The 20,186-nt window shown below is 44.5% G+C and overlaps 1 protein-coding gene across 1 annotated transcript; it reads right to left on the bottom strand.

Annotated features, from left to right (window-relative positions):
* Positions 1 to 3,119: 3,119 nt before the first annotated feature.
* VAPA (VAMP (vesicle-associated membrane protein)-associated protein A, 33kDa) lies at positions 3,120 to 19,602 on the bottom strand. Its single transcript, XM_010138089.1, has 7 exons — positions 19,552 to 19,602; positions 17,633 to 17,711; positions 10,601 to 10,783; positions 7,840 to 7,943; positions 6,509 to 6,589; positions 4,837 to 5,013; positions 3,120 to 3,937 (listed from the first exon to the last, which is right to left on the bottom strand). The coding sequence occupies exons 1-7, from the start codon at positions 19,600 to 19,602 to the stop codon at positions 3,779 to 3,781; spliced, it is 834 nt and encodes a 277-aa protein (XP_010136391.1). The 3' UTR covers positions 3,120 to 3,778.
* Positions 19,603 to 20,186: the final 584 nt, after the last annotated feature.

Below are 20,186 nucleotides of genomic sequence, written 5' to 3'. Positions count from 1 at the left end.
AACCGCTCACTCCATTATCGAAGCCACACTCCAGCACTTCCAGTTACAGCTCCAGGGCTGTCTCCCTCCTCTTTGACCGAGGGGTTGTTTCGTTTTCTGCAGACTTTCCTCCTCAACCTTTCCAAAACACACTTCTATAAATTAGACTGTCCTAGGTAACGATTTAGGGTGCCTCAGTTTCCCCATGCTTAAGGCTGGGGTAAGCCACCCTTACATGGCAGACAGAGACTGCTCCTTCCTGTTCATGTTCCAAGCGTCTGAGCCGAGCGCTTCGCTGCCATCACAGCTGTGCGTGTCTCACTCCTGTGCCTGGGTGCCGTAACACCCTTCACACCTGTTCTGGAGGGCAGGGAGGGAAGAGCAGCCTTGGCCAGCGCCAGCCACAACAGCAGCGACTGCACAAGCAGGGGTCTGGTGCCCCGCTGGCAGCGTCACCAACATCACAGAGACCAGCACCGAGCTCCGATGCTCTGTAACATGGTGCGAGACGGTCATACCACGGTTTAGTTGTAATTTGCGGGGGATGAAACAGATTCCACCCAAAGCAGTTGCCAGTTCACCACGGGAACACACAAACCCTTGTCCCAGCAAAGGGGGGGGCAGGCGCTGACCTTCACGCCCAGCGGTGTGGGGAAAGCCAGAGCAAGGGTAACGGTCAATCACTTTGGTTTTATGCGAGATCTCCTTTCTACAAGGCCATTTGTCCCTTAAAGGGCAAAGTAAAGGTGACACCGCCATCACTGCCTTGCCTCACACAGCCCTGTCAGAACCAGCAGTTCAACTCACCTGACCTGCATTCAAAAAGAAAACACACCACAGACCACCTTCAACCCCAGACTTGGGTCCACCAGGTGCCCCTGTTGGAGAAATTCAGGAAATAAAGAAATCAGCCTCATGTAATCACGGGTTCAGTCCTTCCTACAGCTCAAACCCTCGTGAGAAGCGACTCCTGCAGTTAGCTCCCCTCCCGTCCAACGCTTACGGGTGCCACAGAAGGTCGCGGTGAGTGAAGCCTGAGCTGCCCTGGCAGCGGTGGTCAGGGCCACACAGGGATGGGCATTCCAGGGCACACCCCACTGGGCCACTCAGCGGCAAGCGGCGCAGGGAGCAAAGCGGCGAACGGTTACAGGCACAAATACCTGGGGACTCCAAACAGGGAAAGAAACTGTTTGTCACAATGATAACTGTGAGCTTGATGATCCATTGGGATCCTCAGCGCTGCCGGGATTCGTGCGCCTGCTCTTCGCTCCGACGCTGACTCTTCACCCACGGCAGCCTCACGCTGCTGACCAGCGGCACGCCTGCCAGCTGGACTGGACACACCTACCAGCCCTCTGCAGAACGGACACAGTCATTGGAAATTCCAGAATAAAACAACACTACCACATTTTTAATGGTTTATCAACACTTCAGCTTTCAGTATCTTTGAAGAAGGCCTGAAAGGTAAGTTCTGCTTACTGACTTTGTCTTTTGCCCCTTCTGCCTCCTCCCTCCACCCTCCCCAGAGGATCATGACGTTTCATACTACCCTTTTTTAAAGTGCTGTATTCATCAAAACCATAAATCACTCCTTTGATACCATATATTTGTTCTTCCTTGCCCTTCGGAGAAACCAGGGGAGCAGCCTGCCCCGTGTATTGAACTGGAGATACGCTCCGAGCCTCACCCGACCTCACGGGCATCACGGTCTGAGCGCATCACAGTGAGTGGGCAGACAAAGCAACACGTTCCGACCATTTCAGAAACAGAGACAAATGATTTAATCCGTGTTACATCATTCACCAAAGACATCCGAGCTCATCCAAAGTGACTCCTGAGAGCAAAACAGTTGTAGCATTAAATTTTACATAGAGCTGTGAAGGGATTACTGGAAACCAGACAGTCTCATATCATCGCTTCAGAGACACCACTTAAACCACGACCAAGTTTTACCACGACCTGGTCGTTATGCATAAAAAAACCTCTTTCAATCTGATTTAACTGTTATTTTTACCTTATGTTCTGCCGTCACACATCAAAACTTGAGTCAGCTGCACTGAGCAATGACTCCTTTTTCCTGCTCTCATGTGCTGAAAGCTCCGGCTACCCTTGAAAACCTCCATACGCTATGCTGTCAACATTTTAACATCTTCTAGACTCTTTTCCCCCCCTTCCACGCAGGACTGACTGCTCTGTCTGAACCAAACTACATCCTGTATGCTACTGCTGTCGTTACTTTCCACGTTACCCATTTGGAACAGGCTATTAAAAGTCTGATGTGGCAATGCTCTGTTAGAGAAAAAAAATAAATCAGGAGAACTACACCATTCTGAACCAGCAGAACCAAAGTAATCAAGACCTTACACAGTTTTCCAGGCACTGGGAAGGAAGGAGACTCGAATGCAGACAGCGGAACAAGGAATTGGAAACATCTGTGCTTGTGGAACCACCACGAGAACTCAAAGACAACCAAGAGAAGGTTCCTCTTCTCCAGCACGTGCTTCTCGGGTACCCAAGGTGTTGTGTCTCAAGGTCTAACACACCACGTCGGGATGGGCTGGCCGGGAGCACACGCAGTTTTGCCTACAGGAATATACCCCTTCCACGATTTTTCAGTGTACAAGGAATGCCCTTGGATTAGGCTTAGTCAGAAGCACAGAGAAGAGTTTGACGATTCAGCCTGAAGTTCTGCGTATCGGCTGGAACAGAACTACAAACCCAGGAGGTTAGGGTAGGTGAATGAAGTACCCCTGTGGGATTAATGAGCACTGCTGCCTCCTGGAGACACCCAGAACATCCAAAGGTGGAACGAGCAAATTGTTAACACACGGAAAACCCTTCACATCTGGTGTCTGCACCCGCTGGATATCCGAATTATTCTGCCCCAAAACAAGTCCAATAACCATCCTCTCTGTAGCCTAGAGCAGCCAGAAAACAGTTCGTATTTTAAACAAATGGAATGGAAACCTTTTTTTATCCCCCCCAAGCTTCAATGACAACAGTCTAAGCCAGAGACTTAAGCAAATAAACTTTAACACAGTCATTTGCTACACGTACCAAAGTACCACGAACAAGGGACTTGTTAGGAATCACCCCTTCTAAGAGCACGACACGCACAAACAGGCCACCCAGCAGAAAAATCTGTTAACGATTTTATTTCGTTTGTCATGTTAAATATTATGGGACAGGATCGTAAGGATGAAGAACTCTCAACAATGCCTCACAAGGAATAAGAAAGAAATTCTGCCATGATATTAGCAAAGGAAGGTAAGGAGAAAATTTACACAGTAAGAGGCACCGTTTCCCCCAGAACACCTCTTGTCGTAATCCTGAATGAGTGGGACTAGCAATCTAATAAATCATTTTTTTTTTAAGAGGTAACAGCAACAGATAAAATTTTAAAGGATTATTAAAATAACATTTACAAGACTCTGAACAATTCTTGAATTCTTATTAAAACCACAGAAAGAAAGAACGATTCTGTATTTATGGATTTCCATACAGGACTGACTGCGCGACTGACACCTGCTATTGATGACTGAATGTACAATTTTGTCCAGCAGCCAAACAGTTTATCTTTTCAGATTGGGTTTTCTAACCGTGCAAGATCGTTAAAGGCAAAGCCCGTTATGATGCTGTACACAAAAACGGCCACTCGGGCCATACTACCAGTGAAGTGGTAGGTAAACAAATCTTTTTCTGGCCAAGAAAAAAAAAAAAAAAAAAAAAAAAAAAAAAAAAAAAAAAGAAGAAACCTCAAAGGAAGCTGCATTTTGCATGCTTCTCTCACTCATTCTTTCTACAAGATGAACTTCCCTAGAAAGAATCCAATGAAAATGGCTGCAATGACAACGAGAAGTGAAGGAAGAGAATTGGAGCCATTATCTCTGAGGGCCAAAGCTGTGGGTGATGCTGATTTATCCGAGTGCGCTACCTTTCGGAGCCTCAAGCCTTCATCCTGAAGGGGGGGAGAAAGAAAAACACAGATGGGAAAAAAATTATGAGCACATCATCTTAATAATTGTAAAAATTAAACTCAAAGGCCAAATTTACTGGGGTACGTTTAAATGAGATTAAAAAAAAACCATTACGCCACACCAAAATCCAAAATATGAAATACTACGGTTTGCTATGTTCGACTAAGGACAGGTCTCTCCATGCTCTGGTTCAGAAAGACTCTGAGATTCCTGCTAGGCACAACGAAGAATCCCGCTCTTCTGTCAGAATTAAACATCAAGAATTCCTCGCTGTTACAGAGAAACATCTGGTTAGTGCAGTGTTTTCCTAGATGTTCCAGTGTTACCGGAATTACAGGTGTGGAGACAGCGTTATTTCCCTTACAGGGCTACCGTGGCCAACGAAATTGCCAGCTAGCCAAAAGCACATACGTAGGAGACTCACATAAAGTGATGTATGGACTAGTTACAGCCTGCAGACACGGTACCTTACGTGGCGGTATTGGCAAGTGGTGCTTGCTCACCTCCTCCGGCCAAACAACTGCTCTGCTTCGCTAAAAGCTGGTGATGCAGGATGTTACCACTTCAGATCTCAGTTACTCATTCTTAAAAATAACACACTTTTCTTCAAAGCTACTAATTCGCTGTTGCTAATTTAGACTTGAAGTAGCTAAGACCACCATAAATAGGACCAGTTCATTTAAGAAGAAAATTATGCAGCTTCAGTATCTCACCCCTGACAAGTCTGAGCCGCTGAGAAGTTCAAAACACGCAGTACATACAGACCAGTGAAATCACCCTACAGTTCCACCTCCTTTCTGAACACGCAGCTATAGGCCTCATTACAAACCAGCCCTTTCCTTCACCGACAGCGAAGCCACTTCACAGAAGCCAAACTTACTCTCAGATGCCGGTTTTCATCCGTCAGCTTCATGATCTCTGCTTGAAGTCTTTTGCACTCCTCCACCAGCTTCCTTGTTTCGGTATCATTGAGCGAAACACTGTGTGATTTTGGCATTGGTCCGTCCTGCTTCGATGTGCTCAGTACTGGGGCGGGTTTGCTCGCATCTATGTCATTCTACAAACATTAAGAGCAGCTTGAGAATTTTACTTACCTATGGAAAAATCATCGTGGCTTAAAAAGTGAAACAATCCAGTTACTGGTACACTGCCATGACGTCTAGGTTTACAGTAATGTGAACCAGAAGAAGGTAAACACCACTATCTAGTAACAAAGCCACTGAAAAAAAGAGGCCAGGATTTCTTCAGCTCCTACTCCAGTAGCAGTTATTTGGTCTCCAGCCTCTACTTGTATTTTCCATTTCTGGCAGCGCAGCCACAGAGAGCTTAAGAGCCAGATCCGGCTACTCCCCACGCGTACCCCTAACTGGATTTAAAAGGACCGACAGATTGCTGTCAGGAGTCAGCAGATGGGGATCTGCTGCTTTAACTGGTTTAGTGGCTGAACTGAATTCCTTCAACAGTACTGCGACTTCACCGGAGACCTGCTTCTCACTACATTATACATTCTATAAAATTAAAACCAAGCATAACTTCTCTAATGTCTAAAAAGAAATTTAATAAGAAGGTAAAAAAGACTGAAAGTGCCTTGGTAATAAATGCTTAACCTTTACAGGTTTAGCATTTCAACACATGCTTAGGAAGCTTCCACCTGGATAAGAGGCTGCATCTCAACCCATCCTGTACCCCACCGAAACCGGAGGCCTCTGCACTGACACCATTTCCACCTGTCAATAATGAGATAGTTTTACACGCACGGATTCAGACTACTGTAAAAATTGGACAGCACTATAAATCGAGGCCAGAAGGTGAAGAAGCATTCACAGAAATCCTACTTTAGCACTTTAATTTACACAGCAGTGCCAAAAAATCCCCACCCATCCCCCCCAAACAACCCAGAATAAAGATTCCATCAATCAGAATTTCAAGTATGGGGTAAAAATAAATAATAATGCTTAAAAATTTATTTATATTCTGCAAAACTTCCAGGTAACTGACAGTTAGCTATTAACAGGATGGGGGTTTTTTGGTCTGATTACTACCTCCTGCCTTAGAAAAATGCACTTAGGATACCCAAAGCATTTCTGACCAGTGCTTTCTTTTCTAATTCAGCTGAATTAGAAAGAGAATTTGTAAAACTGAAAAATGTTTAATGCTTTCAAAATCAAATGACCCAGTTCACTGTATGCAGTACTGAAGAGGTGGGGTTTTTTCTTTAATTTGACAGCAATAAAAAGCAATTCAATAATAAACATAACGGAAGGACAATAATTTTCGGCACTGGTCTCCATTGCTGGAGGTTTTTAAGATGCAGTTGGACAGGGCGCTCCCTTTCCAGCAGAAGGTTGGACCAGATGGTGTTTCCAGGTCCTTTTCAACCCGAGGTGTTCTATGATTCAATGAATCCTTGAAAAGTTCTTTACTAACAGCCCTCCTGTCTAATTTAGTACAAGTTCTTGTCATCCATTTCATCAACAAATCACATAGAAAAACATTCAGAACAAATTTCCGTGCGATCCTAACAGCCAGGGCACAACAATTTCTTGTCTTACCAGTTTATCGTTTTCGTTGGGCATTTCAAACACACATCTCAATTTGGAGTCCATTAACTCATCGGGTTTTGCCTCTTTCCACTGAGAAAACAATTAAGAGAGTTACTGAACATGTCAGACTCATGCAAACATCTGAAGAGTTCCTAAGCTTGCTCTTAGTACCTGTCCCCACTACAGCTGAACCCTAGCCTTACCCTCCCTGCAAGTTTTAGACACTTTTTAGTGACTCTGCATTTCATTCCACAGTAAAGTTCTTTAGCTCTTCACATTTCAGATTTTTATCCATTTCCTCCTTTTACTGTGTATCACAATTTGGGTCATTCTAGTGGTTATCAATAGATTTAAGTCATTGTGAAATATGCTGGAATCTCTCTGCTCAAATGACAACTTCAAAGCATGTTCTGCATGTCGTTGCCTGAAATCTTTAGGTTCAGAGACTGATCTGAAGTCTGCAGCAATTAGGTCCTCTTACAGACTGCAGTATCCAGGCTTTTCATAACACCCTTCCCTTTTATTTCTCTTGGTTCTTTTTTCAGTGGTACTGAACCTGCAGAGGTCCAGTGGATTTCAGTGATTCAGAAAACCTCAGCTTTATCCTTTGCTTCCCCTCTCCTCCTCTACCTCTGTAAACTCAGGTATTCCTTAAAACATTCTCTAAAGACTGTGCATCATTCCCTCCACCTTAATACACCTGTTTATGGGAGTCCACCAGGGCACGTTCTGACAACCAAAGGCTTCCTTCCCACTGCTGCCAGCTCGTAACATCACCCACAGGTCTCCTTGCTCCAGAACTATCCAGCTCAAACCTAAGTATCATCTTTCTGGATCTTTCATCAAACCTATCCTGCCTACAAACTGAATCTACAACATGATCTACTAAATCACAGATTTGGGTTGGGTTAGGCACTTGGTACCTTGTAGAGAGACATATCTTGGTCTTCCAAATGCTTTAATTCACTACAATCCCATTCAGCATTTCACTTAAACACTTTTCAGACCAAACGCACCCATTTCATACAGCTTCAGGCTTCTTGTTCAAATATATTCTTGATCCCTTCAAAGACAATCTGTTTATACCCTTCAGATTCTGGGAACGCCATGCCCATATTTTAACACTGAACAGACCTTATCTTAGGCTCACTGCTATCTCCACTCAGCCCATTCACTAGGCGAGTTCTAAGCACTGAGCTGAATCTCGTAGGGAAGTCACGCCTGTTCAGGGAAAACCCAGTTCTTCTCAAAAATAAACTGCAACATGACTCATTTACACTTAAGCCTGAATTTTTAAGAAAAAAAATACACAACAGTGATTTCACCCCATTCTGACTTACCACTGCCTCCATATCTGAAATATTTGGTGGTGCATAGGTTGTTTGTACCATAAACTTGTGTTTACTCTTCTCATTGGGGTCATAGTCAAAAGGCTGCAGCATTACTGTTCAAAAGGAGAGATAAAGGGTGAAACCGTGCCTCTTCAGCTGATCCCTGCGACAAGCAGCTACACACTTGGGATTTGCCTCTCACTGAACAGACACTGAGAGTTAAAATGCAAAGGCAGACACACTCTAGCAACAGGTACTGAGAGGGAAGAGCCTGAAGTTCTTCAGAGGCTGGTGTAGCTGATGTGGTTACTGCTGTAATTACTATCGCCAAAAGCCCTTTCATATACAAGCACGAACAAACAGATCCTGTAAGACAGACAAGAACACCCAAGCAAACACCAGAGGACTTTTCTTTGGAATAAATAGAGTTTGTGATTAAGCGAATGCAAAGTTAAAGGCTTGTAACACACAGGATGATAGTTACGGGGCGGGGAGGGGCAGGAGGGGGAAAGGAAGAAAACAAAACAAAAAAAGTAAGACCCTGCACCAGGTAGGACCACCAAGCATTCGGGCAAGTTCAGCTGACTTCTGGAGGTGTATCAATCTAAGCTGGGAGCACAGCCACTAAAATTCAGACTACAGTTATAGGAGGTAAAGATGCCGGGGGCTTGAATACCTCTTTAAAGACCTTCAGACTGAACTCTTAAAAAAAAATAAAATAAATGGTGGTGGTTAGTTATAACTACACAGCACACTGTACCCAGGGTTTAACAGTCTTCACCCTAAGTCTAACACTTAACGTTTGTCCGAAATCCAGGTACACACTTTAACTCTATGGCAAGTTTTGGGCCTCCACTGCATTTTACCAGTGGAGAAAGAGGGACAGGATTCGAAATAAAATTCTCTGTGAAGGCAGCTTTAGGTGAAGCTTTAAATTAAAACTCACTACACCCGCCCCTTACATTTTACCTTACATATTTTCTTGCTGCATTTTCAGCTTTCAACATGCCGTAATGCAGGTTAAAAAAAAAAAAACAAACCCAACCAGATTAGGACTTTTATAGAATACATTTGTATATCCAGGGGCGTAACATATGAGTTTGCACAAATACCTGAATACACAACATTTGTTATGGTAGTGCTGGGGGACTACAAGCAGAGGGATGGATGCACAACCAGCAGAGTCCACCTCCAACCCTGAACCAAACTGTCCGGGCAGCCCTTTGGCTGCTTTCAGAGAGAATGAGTTGCCTTTCTCCAGGTGGGAGTTTCAGATAAAGATTAGCTTTTTCCTTAAATAATAATCAAAGGACTATGAGTGAGAAATTTATTTTTAATGATATGAAACATGAGTCAGCACTAAAAATGTTCAGTTGAGAGATGGATAAGGTAACAGAGTGGGTCACTATAAAAATTATGTGTGCACTTGGCTTACCAAGTGAGCCAGAAGAAATTACATGCTTAAAAACAAAAAGATGAAGCTGGCACTTTGGGGAAGAGAATGTCATTCTGGAAAGCTTTGCGGAGTCACTGTAACTAAACAACTGCACACGAAGCTCTTGGGGTCACTGTGGCTGAATAACTGCAAGAGAATCCAGCAATACAGGAAAAGGGGTGTCAAAGATTCGCTGCCACGCAAACTGAAGAGTCAAGCAGTATGATACTGTCTCCCTTTACTGGAGAAGCTGAAATATTGTTTACAGCCCCAGTACTGCTTCATTTAAAAAACTGAAATATTCAAAGTGTTAAAAGGATGATTTATAACTATGAAAACACGCTTTACAACAGGCAAATGGAATCCTACCCACAGGGTATAAGGATATGAATCTGAAAAGCTCCGAGGACTGCTCCAAGTTTCCCTTTTGCTTTGTTACGGCTCTCGCAGGGTTCTACAAAAACCCGCTTTCCAGGCGTAGGAGATGCAGGAGCTCACACCTGTACCGCCTGTGATCTCTGTAACCTGGAAGGCCACGGCCTATGAAAAGGGGACGTCCCTCTCCCCAAGGTGGGAAATATGGCACGTCCAAAGAAATAAAGCGTATTTCACCTCTTGCGGTCAGTGCCTTGAGAACCCCCTTTACTCTGGAGATTCCTACCTCAAAATGATGGGAAGAATGACTTAGGGAAATCATTTACCGAATTACAAGACTGACACCCAGTCTCTCCCCATTTTCCTGACGATGTCTGCTCCCACCGCTACTAACACAAGCTCTTTTGACACTGCACAGTCCAGTACACGGAAAGACCGTTAGACATCCAGCTATCAAAGTCCTGTGGATCGTCAAAACAAAGTACGTAAAGCCAAACCTACATGGAGTTTCATGGAATAAACAGAAAATGTCGTCTGGCTTCAGGGCTCACGCTGTGCTGAAAAGGAAGGGTTCTTTTTTTAATCCCCTCACCTAAAAACCAAAGAAGGAGAGTGTGTCTATAGGGAAACGTGTAAGAGTTTTCAACCTTAAGGGCTACAAACTGCTCTGCCTACCTAAAATAGCAGAAAACATAATTTTTTAAAAGCAATTTCATGATTGCTACTTAAGATACACTACTGTGAGAAATGGAGGAATTATGAAACGATAGAGTTCAGGGACCAATGCTATGGCCAGAACAACCAGTCTACAATAGTGAATGAATTATTTAAGGGGTTTTTAAATGCAATGAACTGCCAAGCGTTAAATTTTAAACACATCAGCAGCCAAGCAATGCCAAGATACAAGCATGAATAGAGTAGTCTGAAGCCTAACCTACAGCTGCAGGTGTTTGTTTTTACCTGAAACAATTACAGACGATCCTGGATCAATAATTCCACTGTTCGGCCTCACACAGTATCGACGAGGCGCTGTGGTCTTCACTTTGAAGCATACTTTTCTATCTGATGGATTTCGTAGTTTAAGGTTTGTAGTTACTACATCTGTAAAGGGACCTGGAAAAAAAGGGTTGTTTGAAGGGTTAAATCATAGTGCTATTAAGCACAGACATGCAAAGCTCGCTCCATCACCTTTGCTATAATAATATACCTCACGGCAATGAACCAATAACTCTGAAATGGTCTGACAGACTCAAGCTGCAGGCACAAGATGTTCATGAGTGTATATATATATATGCTAATTGCACCAACCATTCTTCACGGTTTAAACACCTACAAGGGAACGGTCATACACAGGAATAAATTGGGCTAGATTTTTCTTCTGACCATCAGGATAGACTGGATGGGACCAGAGGCATCATTTCAATGCCAAGCTGCAAAGGCACATCTCCCAACAGAGATTGCCTCTGGGCGATGCCAAACGGCAGGAGAAGTGAGCGAGGTGCACAGGGCTCTGACCTGCGTTACGCTTCCGTATGTGTGTGTGGTCTGAAAGCAAGACTGCACTAAAAACTTAACTTAGAAAGTGAAATTTCGTATGAATGTGAAATTTATTCAGCAATATTTCATGGGTACATTAAGAACCTTCTTGTTGTTCCTTAAAAATTACCCATTAAACTACTACAAAATCATTTTCATCAGTATTGAAACTGTGGTGACTACTTTTCATTTAACAACCCCAAAGAAAGCAAACTGTAGATTACATTGGACGATACCAACAAGTGGTGAGGTACAACAAAACCAGCAACTGCGTGAGACAGAGGAAGACAGTGCTTGCCTGAACGCCTTACTGCCAGAGGTGTCCAGCCTGCGCTGAAGGCCGCTATCAGGCACATGACCACACTAGAGGGCTCACTCTCCGACCCATGTGTCCCATTCCAAGTCCTTGATTTTGAGAGTGTTAAACAGAGACAAAACACTAAAGGACTGAAACAGCCCCCAAGAGGAAGATGTACAAAACTACTTCAAAGTTTCTTGCCACTTGCAGGATCCAGTCGCATTTACTTTGAGAGCGTGATCCAAAAATAACTGCCAGCACCCACAGCACAAGCTGAACCAAAACTAGGCAGCTGAGCACTCCTCCAAATCCAAGACTGGCGAAACACTTGGAAAAGATCAAACATTTCTGTTTTTCAAGCTACACAAACATTTTTGACGGAGTTATTCTGGGAGTTTTACTAACAGCCACTCGGGCATTGTCTTCGCAGTGCCCAGCCTCATCCAGCACCTTGAATCTGCCTCTCAATGGTGTGAGTGGCTTCTTTTTTAACTGCAGCTCTGCAAGAAGAGCTCCTCAGATTGTCTAATCTTCTCAGCTACTATTACTGAAGGAAATTCTGCTCCAAGGAGAAAAAGGCTCAGTTCAGAGGCTCATTTCAAAAGGCCCAATCATCAGGAAAAGAAGCTGTACCCCAAACCAGCTTATTTCAAGACAAAGGAGCAGTGAATTTATAAACTGATGATAAACTGGATTTTAAACTTTAAAAAAAAAGTGCTGTTTCTTTTGAGACATAAAAGGTCCCCTCATGTCTGCTTCTCAAAGAGCATAATAATGAGATAGGATTCACTTTTTCAAGGTCTACCCTCTTGACAGCTTTACCTTCCACCTGCTTTCTAAAAGCTTTGAAGAAAATAAAAAGCTGTATAAAGCTTCTCGAGACTCACAACCATCAGATTTAACAAATAGCCTAATCACACTCGGAAATACGAGAAAGCTCTAAAAACATTAGGTACTGAATTTCTCTCCCGGCAAGCTTACAGCGCAGCCGCCGCAACGTTAATGCTGGGGCTGCCTCTGGCAACTGCAACACCTTGGACGATGGTAAGTAGCGGGCAGGAAGAAATGACATGGATTCTGCAGTTTTCACTGCTGGATCGCACCACCAAGATTCCCAGCTTGCCAGTTACACTGGCGTTAACTCAAAATACTACATACTACTGGACAGGTAGGACCTGCACAGAGATCTTTCTGATCAACGGTGTCATTTTCTCTTCAAGCTCAGGTCTCCTTCAGCTCTAGAAGAAATCCTTCTACCACCTGGGATGGTCAAATATGGGGGAAAAGACAATGATGTAAAAATGCCTTTCTAGAGTGGGAAGGAAGAGCATAGACAAAGCTCCTCAACCTGTGGTGTGCCTGGGACAGGTGAGAGCTCACTGTCAGTGTCTCTAGTTGCTGGTAATACTGAATGAACATACAGAACAGTTTATTACGGCTGTGAACTGGCACAGTGATCTACTCAGCCACATTAAAACAAATCCACATAAAGAAGTGCACAGACTGGCAAAAGGAATCCAAACTCCTTACAATGAACCTCAAAAACTACTGGGATTATATGCTGTAAGTGGGATGCTGGTTTTTCACAAGTGCTTCCTCACCTTCAGCACTTGAAACACACACTTCAAGGCACCTTTACCAAAACAAGCTCGCAATAATGTTTAGTAAACACCCCATAATAAAGTCAGGTTGGGCAGGCAAAGAAAAAAAATCCTTTACTGCATTTGACAATTAGAGCCCAAATGAATGAGAAAGAAATTAAAGTCAGCAGGATAAAAACTAGCAAGAATATTACAAAGCCAGCAAGACAAATTCCGAGAATGAGTTAACTGACTTTTATGATACACCAGATAGGAACAGAGTAATATCTCCATAACTCCTTCTGCCAGAATCAGAAATAACAACAGAATAAAGAAAGAAGAAATTAAATTAATGTGGCCCCATGTCATCACAGTCATATGATCTAATACAGTTTTTTCATTAGGCCAAAATGTAATTGTTTTTCTTTCCTATCATTTGACATAGCAATCCCAGAGTGGCTGACATTGGAAGGCACCGCTGGAGGTCATCTGGGCCAAGCCCCTGCTCAAGCAGGGCCACCCAGAGCTACCTGCCCAGGACCACGTCCAGACTGCTCCAATATTTCTGACGACAGAGACTCCCCAGCCTCCCTGGGCAACCTGTACTGTCACTCTCACAGGAAAAAAGTGTTTCCTGATGTTCAGAGGGAACCTCCTGTGCTTCACTGTGGGCCCACTGCCTCTGGTACTGCCACTGCAAAGAGTCTGGTTCTGCCCTGCTCGCACCCTCCCCTCAGGTATTAGTACACATTGGTAAGATCCTCCTTGAGCCTTCTCTTCTCGAGGCTGAGCATCCCCAGCTCTCCCAGCCTTTCCTCACAGGAGGGATGCTCCTGTCCTTTGTCATCTTTATGCCCTTTGCTGTACACTCTCTCCAGTATGTCCATGTTTCTCTCATAGTGGGGAGCCCAGCACTCCAGCTGGGTCCTCACCAGGGCTGAGCAGAGGAAGAGGATCACCTCCCCCGACCTGCTGGCAACACTCCTCCCAGTGCAGCCCAGGATACCACTGGCCGCCTTTGCTGCAAAGCGACATTGCTGGTTCATGATCAACCTGGCATCCACCACGACTCTTCGACCCTTTCTGCAAAGTGCTCTCCCTGGGGTCAGAGCCCAGCACATACTGCTGCCTGGGGCTGCTCCTTCCCAGGTGCAGGACTCTGCACTTAGTTGAACGGCACAAGGTTCCTGTAAACCTGTTTCTCCATCTGCTGGCTCCCTCAGCACTGGTGGGTACATCCCGTTTATGTAAGTATTCCTTTATCATCTTCTACTGAGGGTAGGGAAGATGTCTAAGAAATGAAAGACCAGTGAGTGCTCTGTAGCAAGTCAAAGCCCCCTTGACTGTCAGTAAAGAAAACTCAAAATAGACACAAAGGGCTGAGTAGGTGACATGAAACAAAGCGAGAGGAGTGTTCTTTATTGCCATTAAGAAATTAATACTCTGAGCTCTGTGAAAACAATCTGAAGAGAACCCATAACATGCCCAGCCAATGAACATAATTCCTTCCTCCTGAAATACCAAACCCATGACCATCCAAATACCTTCAACTGGAAGAACAATTCCAACTCTAACAAATCACCTATGTTAAAATTATTCATGGTCTACGAAGCGCAACACCTTACCTTTCATGGATTAATACTTCAACGTTACAGGTCTGAACAATCAGGAATAATCGGTGGGTGAAGGTGCAAGATTAGCAACACCTCCAAATAAGCACGCTCTCAGGCAGGCAGCCAGCCAGCCGAGCAATAATACCGCATCTTTCACGTCTTACTTTACCTAGGCACTTGAGAAATGGTTATGAGTTTTATCAACCTGCATGTAAATGTCAGAATGCAAAAAAGGTTTTGCAAGGCAGCTGAGCCACCCCCATGTCCAGAGCTCCTGAAGGCTGATTCTAGGCTAGCACTGCTAACCACGGGTAACATCAGATTTTATCTGAGCTCCCCTCCAGGAGATGCTGTCAGCATCCGTGCTGACAGTGTATCAGTCAAAGATTTTTTCTTCCACAAAATGCTGAGACACTGCCTATTTTTTAATCCTAAAAGAGCTCGTCTTCCTCTGTCAAAGGGGCAAGCAGAGCCTACACATGGCTGAACAGCTCACCAGAGGTGTTTGTGCCGATGCTGGCACACATGCTTTACGGAGAGGGCTGGAGTGAGAATTGTCACAGAATGGGTTGGAAGAAATCTTAAAGACCACTGAATCCAATCCTCCTGCCACGGGCAGGAGCATCGTCCGCTAGAGCAGGTTGATCAAAGTCCTGTTCAACCTGGTCTGGAATGCTTCCAGAGATGGGGCATCCACAACCTTTCTGGGCAACCAGGGCCACGATCTCACCACCCTCAGGATAAAAAATTTCTTCCTTCTGTCCAATCTAAATCTACTCTCTTTCAGTTTAACTATTGCCCCTTCTCCTATCACTACATGACCATGTGAACAGCCCCTCTCCAGCTTTTGCAGAGCCCCCTGAAGCACTGACAGGCTGCACTCAGGTCTCCCCGCAGCCTCCTCTGCTCCAGGCTGAACCCCTCCAGCTCTCTGCCCTCTCCTCCCAGCAGAGGGTTCCACCCTGGGGTCAGTGCTGGGGCTCCTCTGGCCCCGCTCCAGCAGCTCCGTGTCTCTGCGGGGCTGAGGAGCCCAGAGCTGGCCCCAGCCCTGCAGGGGGGTCTCCCCAGAGCAGAGCGGGGCACAGCAGAGGGGCAGGATCCCCTCCCCTGACCTGCTGCCCACGCTGCTGGGGATGCAGCCCAGCACATGGGTGGCTTCTGGGCTATAAATGCTTGTTGCTGGCTCATATCCTGCCTTTCACCCATCAACACCCCAAAGGGTTGCTCCCCAGGGCTGCTCTCAATCCATTCTCTGCCCAGTCCGTATTTGTGCTTGGGAGTTCACTGGCCCACTCCTGAAGCCTGTCAAGGTCCCTCTGATGGCAATGCTGTCTCTCCAGCACATTAACTGCACCACTCAGCTTGTATCGTTAGCAAACCTGCTGAGGGTGCATTCAATCCCACTGCCCATGTCACCACCAAAGACGTTAAACAGCACTGGTTCCAATATTGACCCCTGAGGAACACCACTCAACACTGGTCTCCACTTGGACAGCGAGCTGTCCACCGAGTCATCCATCAAATCCACATCTCTCCAATTTAGAGACAAGGACACTGTGTGGGACAGCATCAAATGCTTAGCACAAACCCAGGCAGATGACTCAGTTGCTCTTCCCTTATCCACCAACTCTGTAACGCCACTGTATAAGGCCACCAGATTTGTCAGGCACAATTTGCCCTTGGTGAAGCCATGCTGGCTGTCACCAATCACCTCTTAATTTCCCATGTGCCTTCACACAGATTCCAGGAAGATCTGCTCCATGATCTTGCTGGGCACAGAGGTGAGACTGACTGGCCTGTAGTTCCCCAGGTTTTCCTCCTTAAAAATGGAGGTTTTGTTTCTCCTTTTCCAGCCAGGGGGGACTTCACTGGACTGCCATGGCTTCTCAAACACAATGGATAGTGGCTTTGACACTTTATCTGCCAGTTCCCTCAGGACCTGCAGATGCATCTCATGAGGTCCCATGGACTCATGCACCTTCAGGTTCCTTAGATGGTCTCAAGCCTGATGATCTCCTACAGTGGGTGGTTCTTCATCCTCCCAGTCCCTGCCTTTGCCTTCTGCGACCTGGGTGGTGCGGCTGGAGCACTTGACAGTAAAGACTGAGGGGAAAAAAAAAGGTTGTGGAGTGCCTCAGCCTTCTCCATGTACCAGGTAACCAGATCTCCGACTTCCTTCCGGAGAGATCCCACTTTTTCCCTAGTTCTCCTTTCATCACCAGTCTACCTAAACAGAAGCTTTTCTTGTTGCCCTTGACGTCCCTGGCCAGATTTAATTCTGTCAGAGCTTTAACCTTCCCAACCTGAACCCTGGCTGCTTGGATAGTTTCTCCGTACTCCTCCCAGGCTTGCTTCCGGTCCTTGCTTCCACCCCCTGTAGGCTTCCTTTTTGTGTGAAATGGGAATTGAGACCTTTTGCCATCTGACAGAGTGGCGTTTCAAAGCAGACAACACAATTTTTTTTCTTACGTTTTCTTTCTGGATCAGAATTTCATATTCAATCCAGTGCGCAATAGACATCTATCCCATGGGTAAAGTACAGCCATAGATCACTACCACAAATCCTAGCAAAGAGAACATTATCTACTTTATATATACAGACTAAAAGGAGGTTGTCCCGCATTTAAATATGGACAATGGTTTCTTTAGCCTAAACAACAACAAACCCCACTATTAATAAGAGGGTATAACGTGGAATAAATTCACCCAAAGATGAAAAGCCCAGATATGCTGTTTAAAATATTCAAATATTCAGCAGCTTAAAATACGCGTGCATCAAGTATGGAACTTCCAATTGGCCATGCCCTTCTGAGCCGAACGGCAACACTCCGGACACTCCTCCAACTCTATGGCAGTATCAGGATACTTGTCATCATCTCAGATGACAGCTGTAGTGGCACATCAAAAATCAGTCTTTCCACAGAAGACCTGACCAAAAGCTGTTACCCAGCACTTTTCCCAGCATGCTCCAGGATCTGGGTATCAGAGGCCAAACTCAAAACATTAAAACACCACCAACAGCTCTTGTGGTTTTCACCGGTTTCCTTGCAAGTAGTATCCCAAAAGTAACAAGTAACTTTAAAAATAAATCACTTTCACACTTCCCCCACTGTCTGATGCTGTCCAATCTCAGCACAGAACACAGAGCCCCATCTAACAGGCTTATGTATCAGACGTGAACATTTCCTACAGACACTGGACTACCTCCCAAAGACATCAACGGCTCACTTCAGCTTCAGGGGGACCTTCCACTCTCTGAAGCACACAGCTCCCAAATCTCCAAAAGCATATCCTGCAGGTGCTCAGGAAAATGGGCACCTGCTTTCAATACAAGTTCCGTTCAGTCAGCCTTGTCACTCAGACATTACCAGAGACTCCGTTCCCTCACTACCTTCATGTCACCCACAGGAAGCTGAGCTCATGCAGCCCTGACTCCCAGGACCAGCCAGCTCCCTTCGACAGAAACAGCTAGAGTTCCAACTTGAGCTCTGCTACTACATGTCTAGTGGATTCCCAGTAGATATCCAAACTGAAAACCAAACAGTTCTTATTTTCATTGGGTCTACTAGACCTAGTGGCCACATTGACATCATGCTGTTGACATGTTACACATCTTAAACCAACATCATACTCCTATGCTACCAGGGACACTCATGCTGCATTTTATTCCATGTTCCATTTACCTCCAAGTCGTTAATTATTCTTTCCTCTGAGGCTTTGCATACTGTCGAGGTCAGACCTATTCAAGCACTGAAGTGTTAAATTAAGGATCGCTCCAAGTGAGACCGCACTTTGAGAAACACAGGACGGAAAAATTCTGATGCGACTATCTTAAAATTCAGGCAAGCAGTTCTTTTTCTTCTGTTCTCTATTCATGTTATTAAAAACCAAACAGCTGAAGTCCTACAGCCGGATAATACTTAGCAAACGATCTTAACTCAAGACCTCGTTTGTATAAACTGAAAATACTTGTTTTCATTTACATAACTATGTATTTCTATATATTTTCACACTGTAGAATTAAATGACATCTACATTGATAAATACCTCACAATGCAATGAAATAACTATTAAAAAACCACTAAAAGTCAAGAGAAGCTACAGAGGCCAAGCTGACTATGACCAGATAAAGTCTTACTACCGTCAAGGAAAACACGGTTACTAAAATTCTGTTTCTGCACAACAGAAATTACTTTAGGAGAGCCAATTTGCTGATTTTTTAAATTTTTTTTTTTTAAATTACCTTATACACACTTTTCTGACTCATCTGACAATAAAAGCCTTGTCATTTGATAACTTTCACACTGGAAAATGTAATACCTATCTAATTAGTCAGAGATTTTTTCCCCCACTTTACACACACCAAGTTCTTTCCAAACTGAATTTACGGCTTTTGAGCTGAGCAGTAATAACCCTTTAATGACTCATGGTGACAAAGATCTAGTTACCAAACATCTCCCAAAGACAAAGTTGGTCAGAAAGTAAAACATTTTCACAAGCCACAGTGCAGCTGAAAGAGGAACAATTTACAATACCACAAAGGACAGTGGGTGCACTAAATATTCAGACCTATTAACTGCTGCATAAACAGCTCCTCTTGTTCATGGGAAGCGTCTGCTGTTCAACTTGGCCTGGAACAATGTTCCTGTTCAACACAGTGTTTTTTATGCTGTTAATAATGACGTATCACAGTGACCTAGAACTCTTGCCGAGGCTATCGCCAAGCAGGAGGAGCAGGCGCTTTACGCCAATTACAGTGGCAAGGTGGAGCTTTTATAGCAATGACTACACTAGGACAAGACAGTGGGTTTTGGAGCGTCTCTGTTTAGGGAAGATGTGACATTAAGTAAACAGAGTCCTACAAACGGCAGGTAAAGGACAAACCTTGCAGACCTTCTCTGCAGTATCCTCTAGCATCATAGGGAAATCCTCCATCATCGAATCGTAAAACAGACAGCAAACTAGATCGGCCAAGACAGAACCTAACATTTCAAACGTGCCCAATTCACAGATCAATACAACTCCCTTTTTACTAGTTGGTTTTAAATGCAGGGTAAGGCCATGGTAGAGAACTATGTATTAATATATCACCCCATAAGCAGCACCTGGTTAAAAAAATCATCTTTTCTCCTCCTCCACACATTCCCACCAATCATTTTGTGTCTCGATTCTCAATAATACCTATTATTTTTCAAATAAACTATAATACTAACAAATATTACATTCGTGCCAGGAAACAATGGATCAAAGCACAGATACACAGGAAGAGTCATCAACTCCAGGAATCTTTCTTGGATTTAAAAAAAGAAGGAACTCCAAGACCACTTGTTGAATACTGAGTCATTCGATGGGATGTTCAATCTTTGTCATTACACAACACTCAGCCAATAAAAACATTAAAGGGAACCATTTCAAAGTATCAAAGAGCCACGACTGTGTTAGGAATCACTTAAAACCAGTTTTTCCCCTCTGCACACCCATTGTTTAGTTAACCAAAATGTTCCTGAATGAAGGTATCA

Source organism: Buceros rhinoceros, unplaced genomic scaffold (genome assembly GCF_000710305.1).
Source record: "Buceros rhinoceros silvestris isolate BGI_N320 unplaced genomic scaffold, ASM71030v1 scaffold18486, whole genome shotgun sequence".
NCBI classification, from domain to species: Eukaryota; Metazoa; Chordata; class Aves; order Bucerotiformes; family Bucerotidae; genus Buceros; species Buceros rhinoceros.
The sequence above is the reverse complement of the archived record's forward strand: the minus strand, read 5'-3'. Positions and strand labels throughout refer to the sequence as shown.

Bases quoted from the DNA above. Each gene is read 5' to 3' on its own strand.
- VAPA (XM_010138089.1), bottom strand. From the start codon at position 19,602: ATGGAGGATTTCCCTATGATGCTAGAGGATACTGCAGAGAAGGTCTGC. The intron at 17,712-19,551 runs GTTTGTCCTTTA...ACTACTTGCAAG, and splicing joins CTGCAGAGAAGGTCTGCAAG to GAAACCGGTGAAAACCACAA. The intron at 7,944-10,600 runs GTAAAAACAAAC...CCTTTTGAACAG, and splicing joins ATCGTCTGTAATTGTTTCAG to TAATGCTGCAGCCTTTTGAC.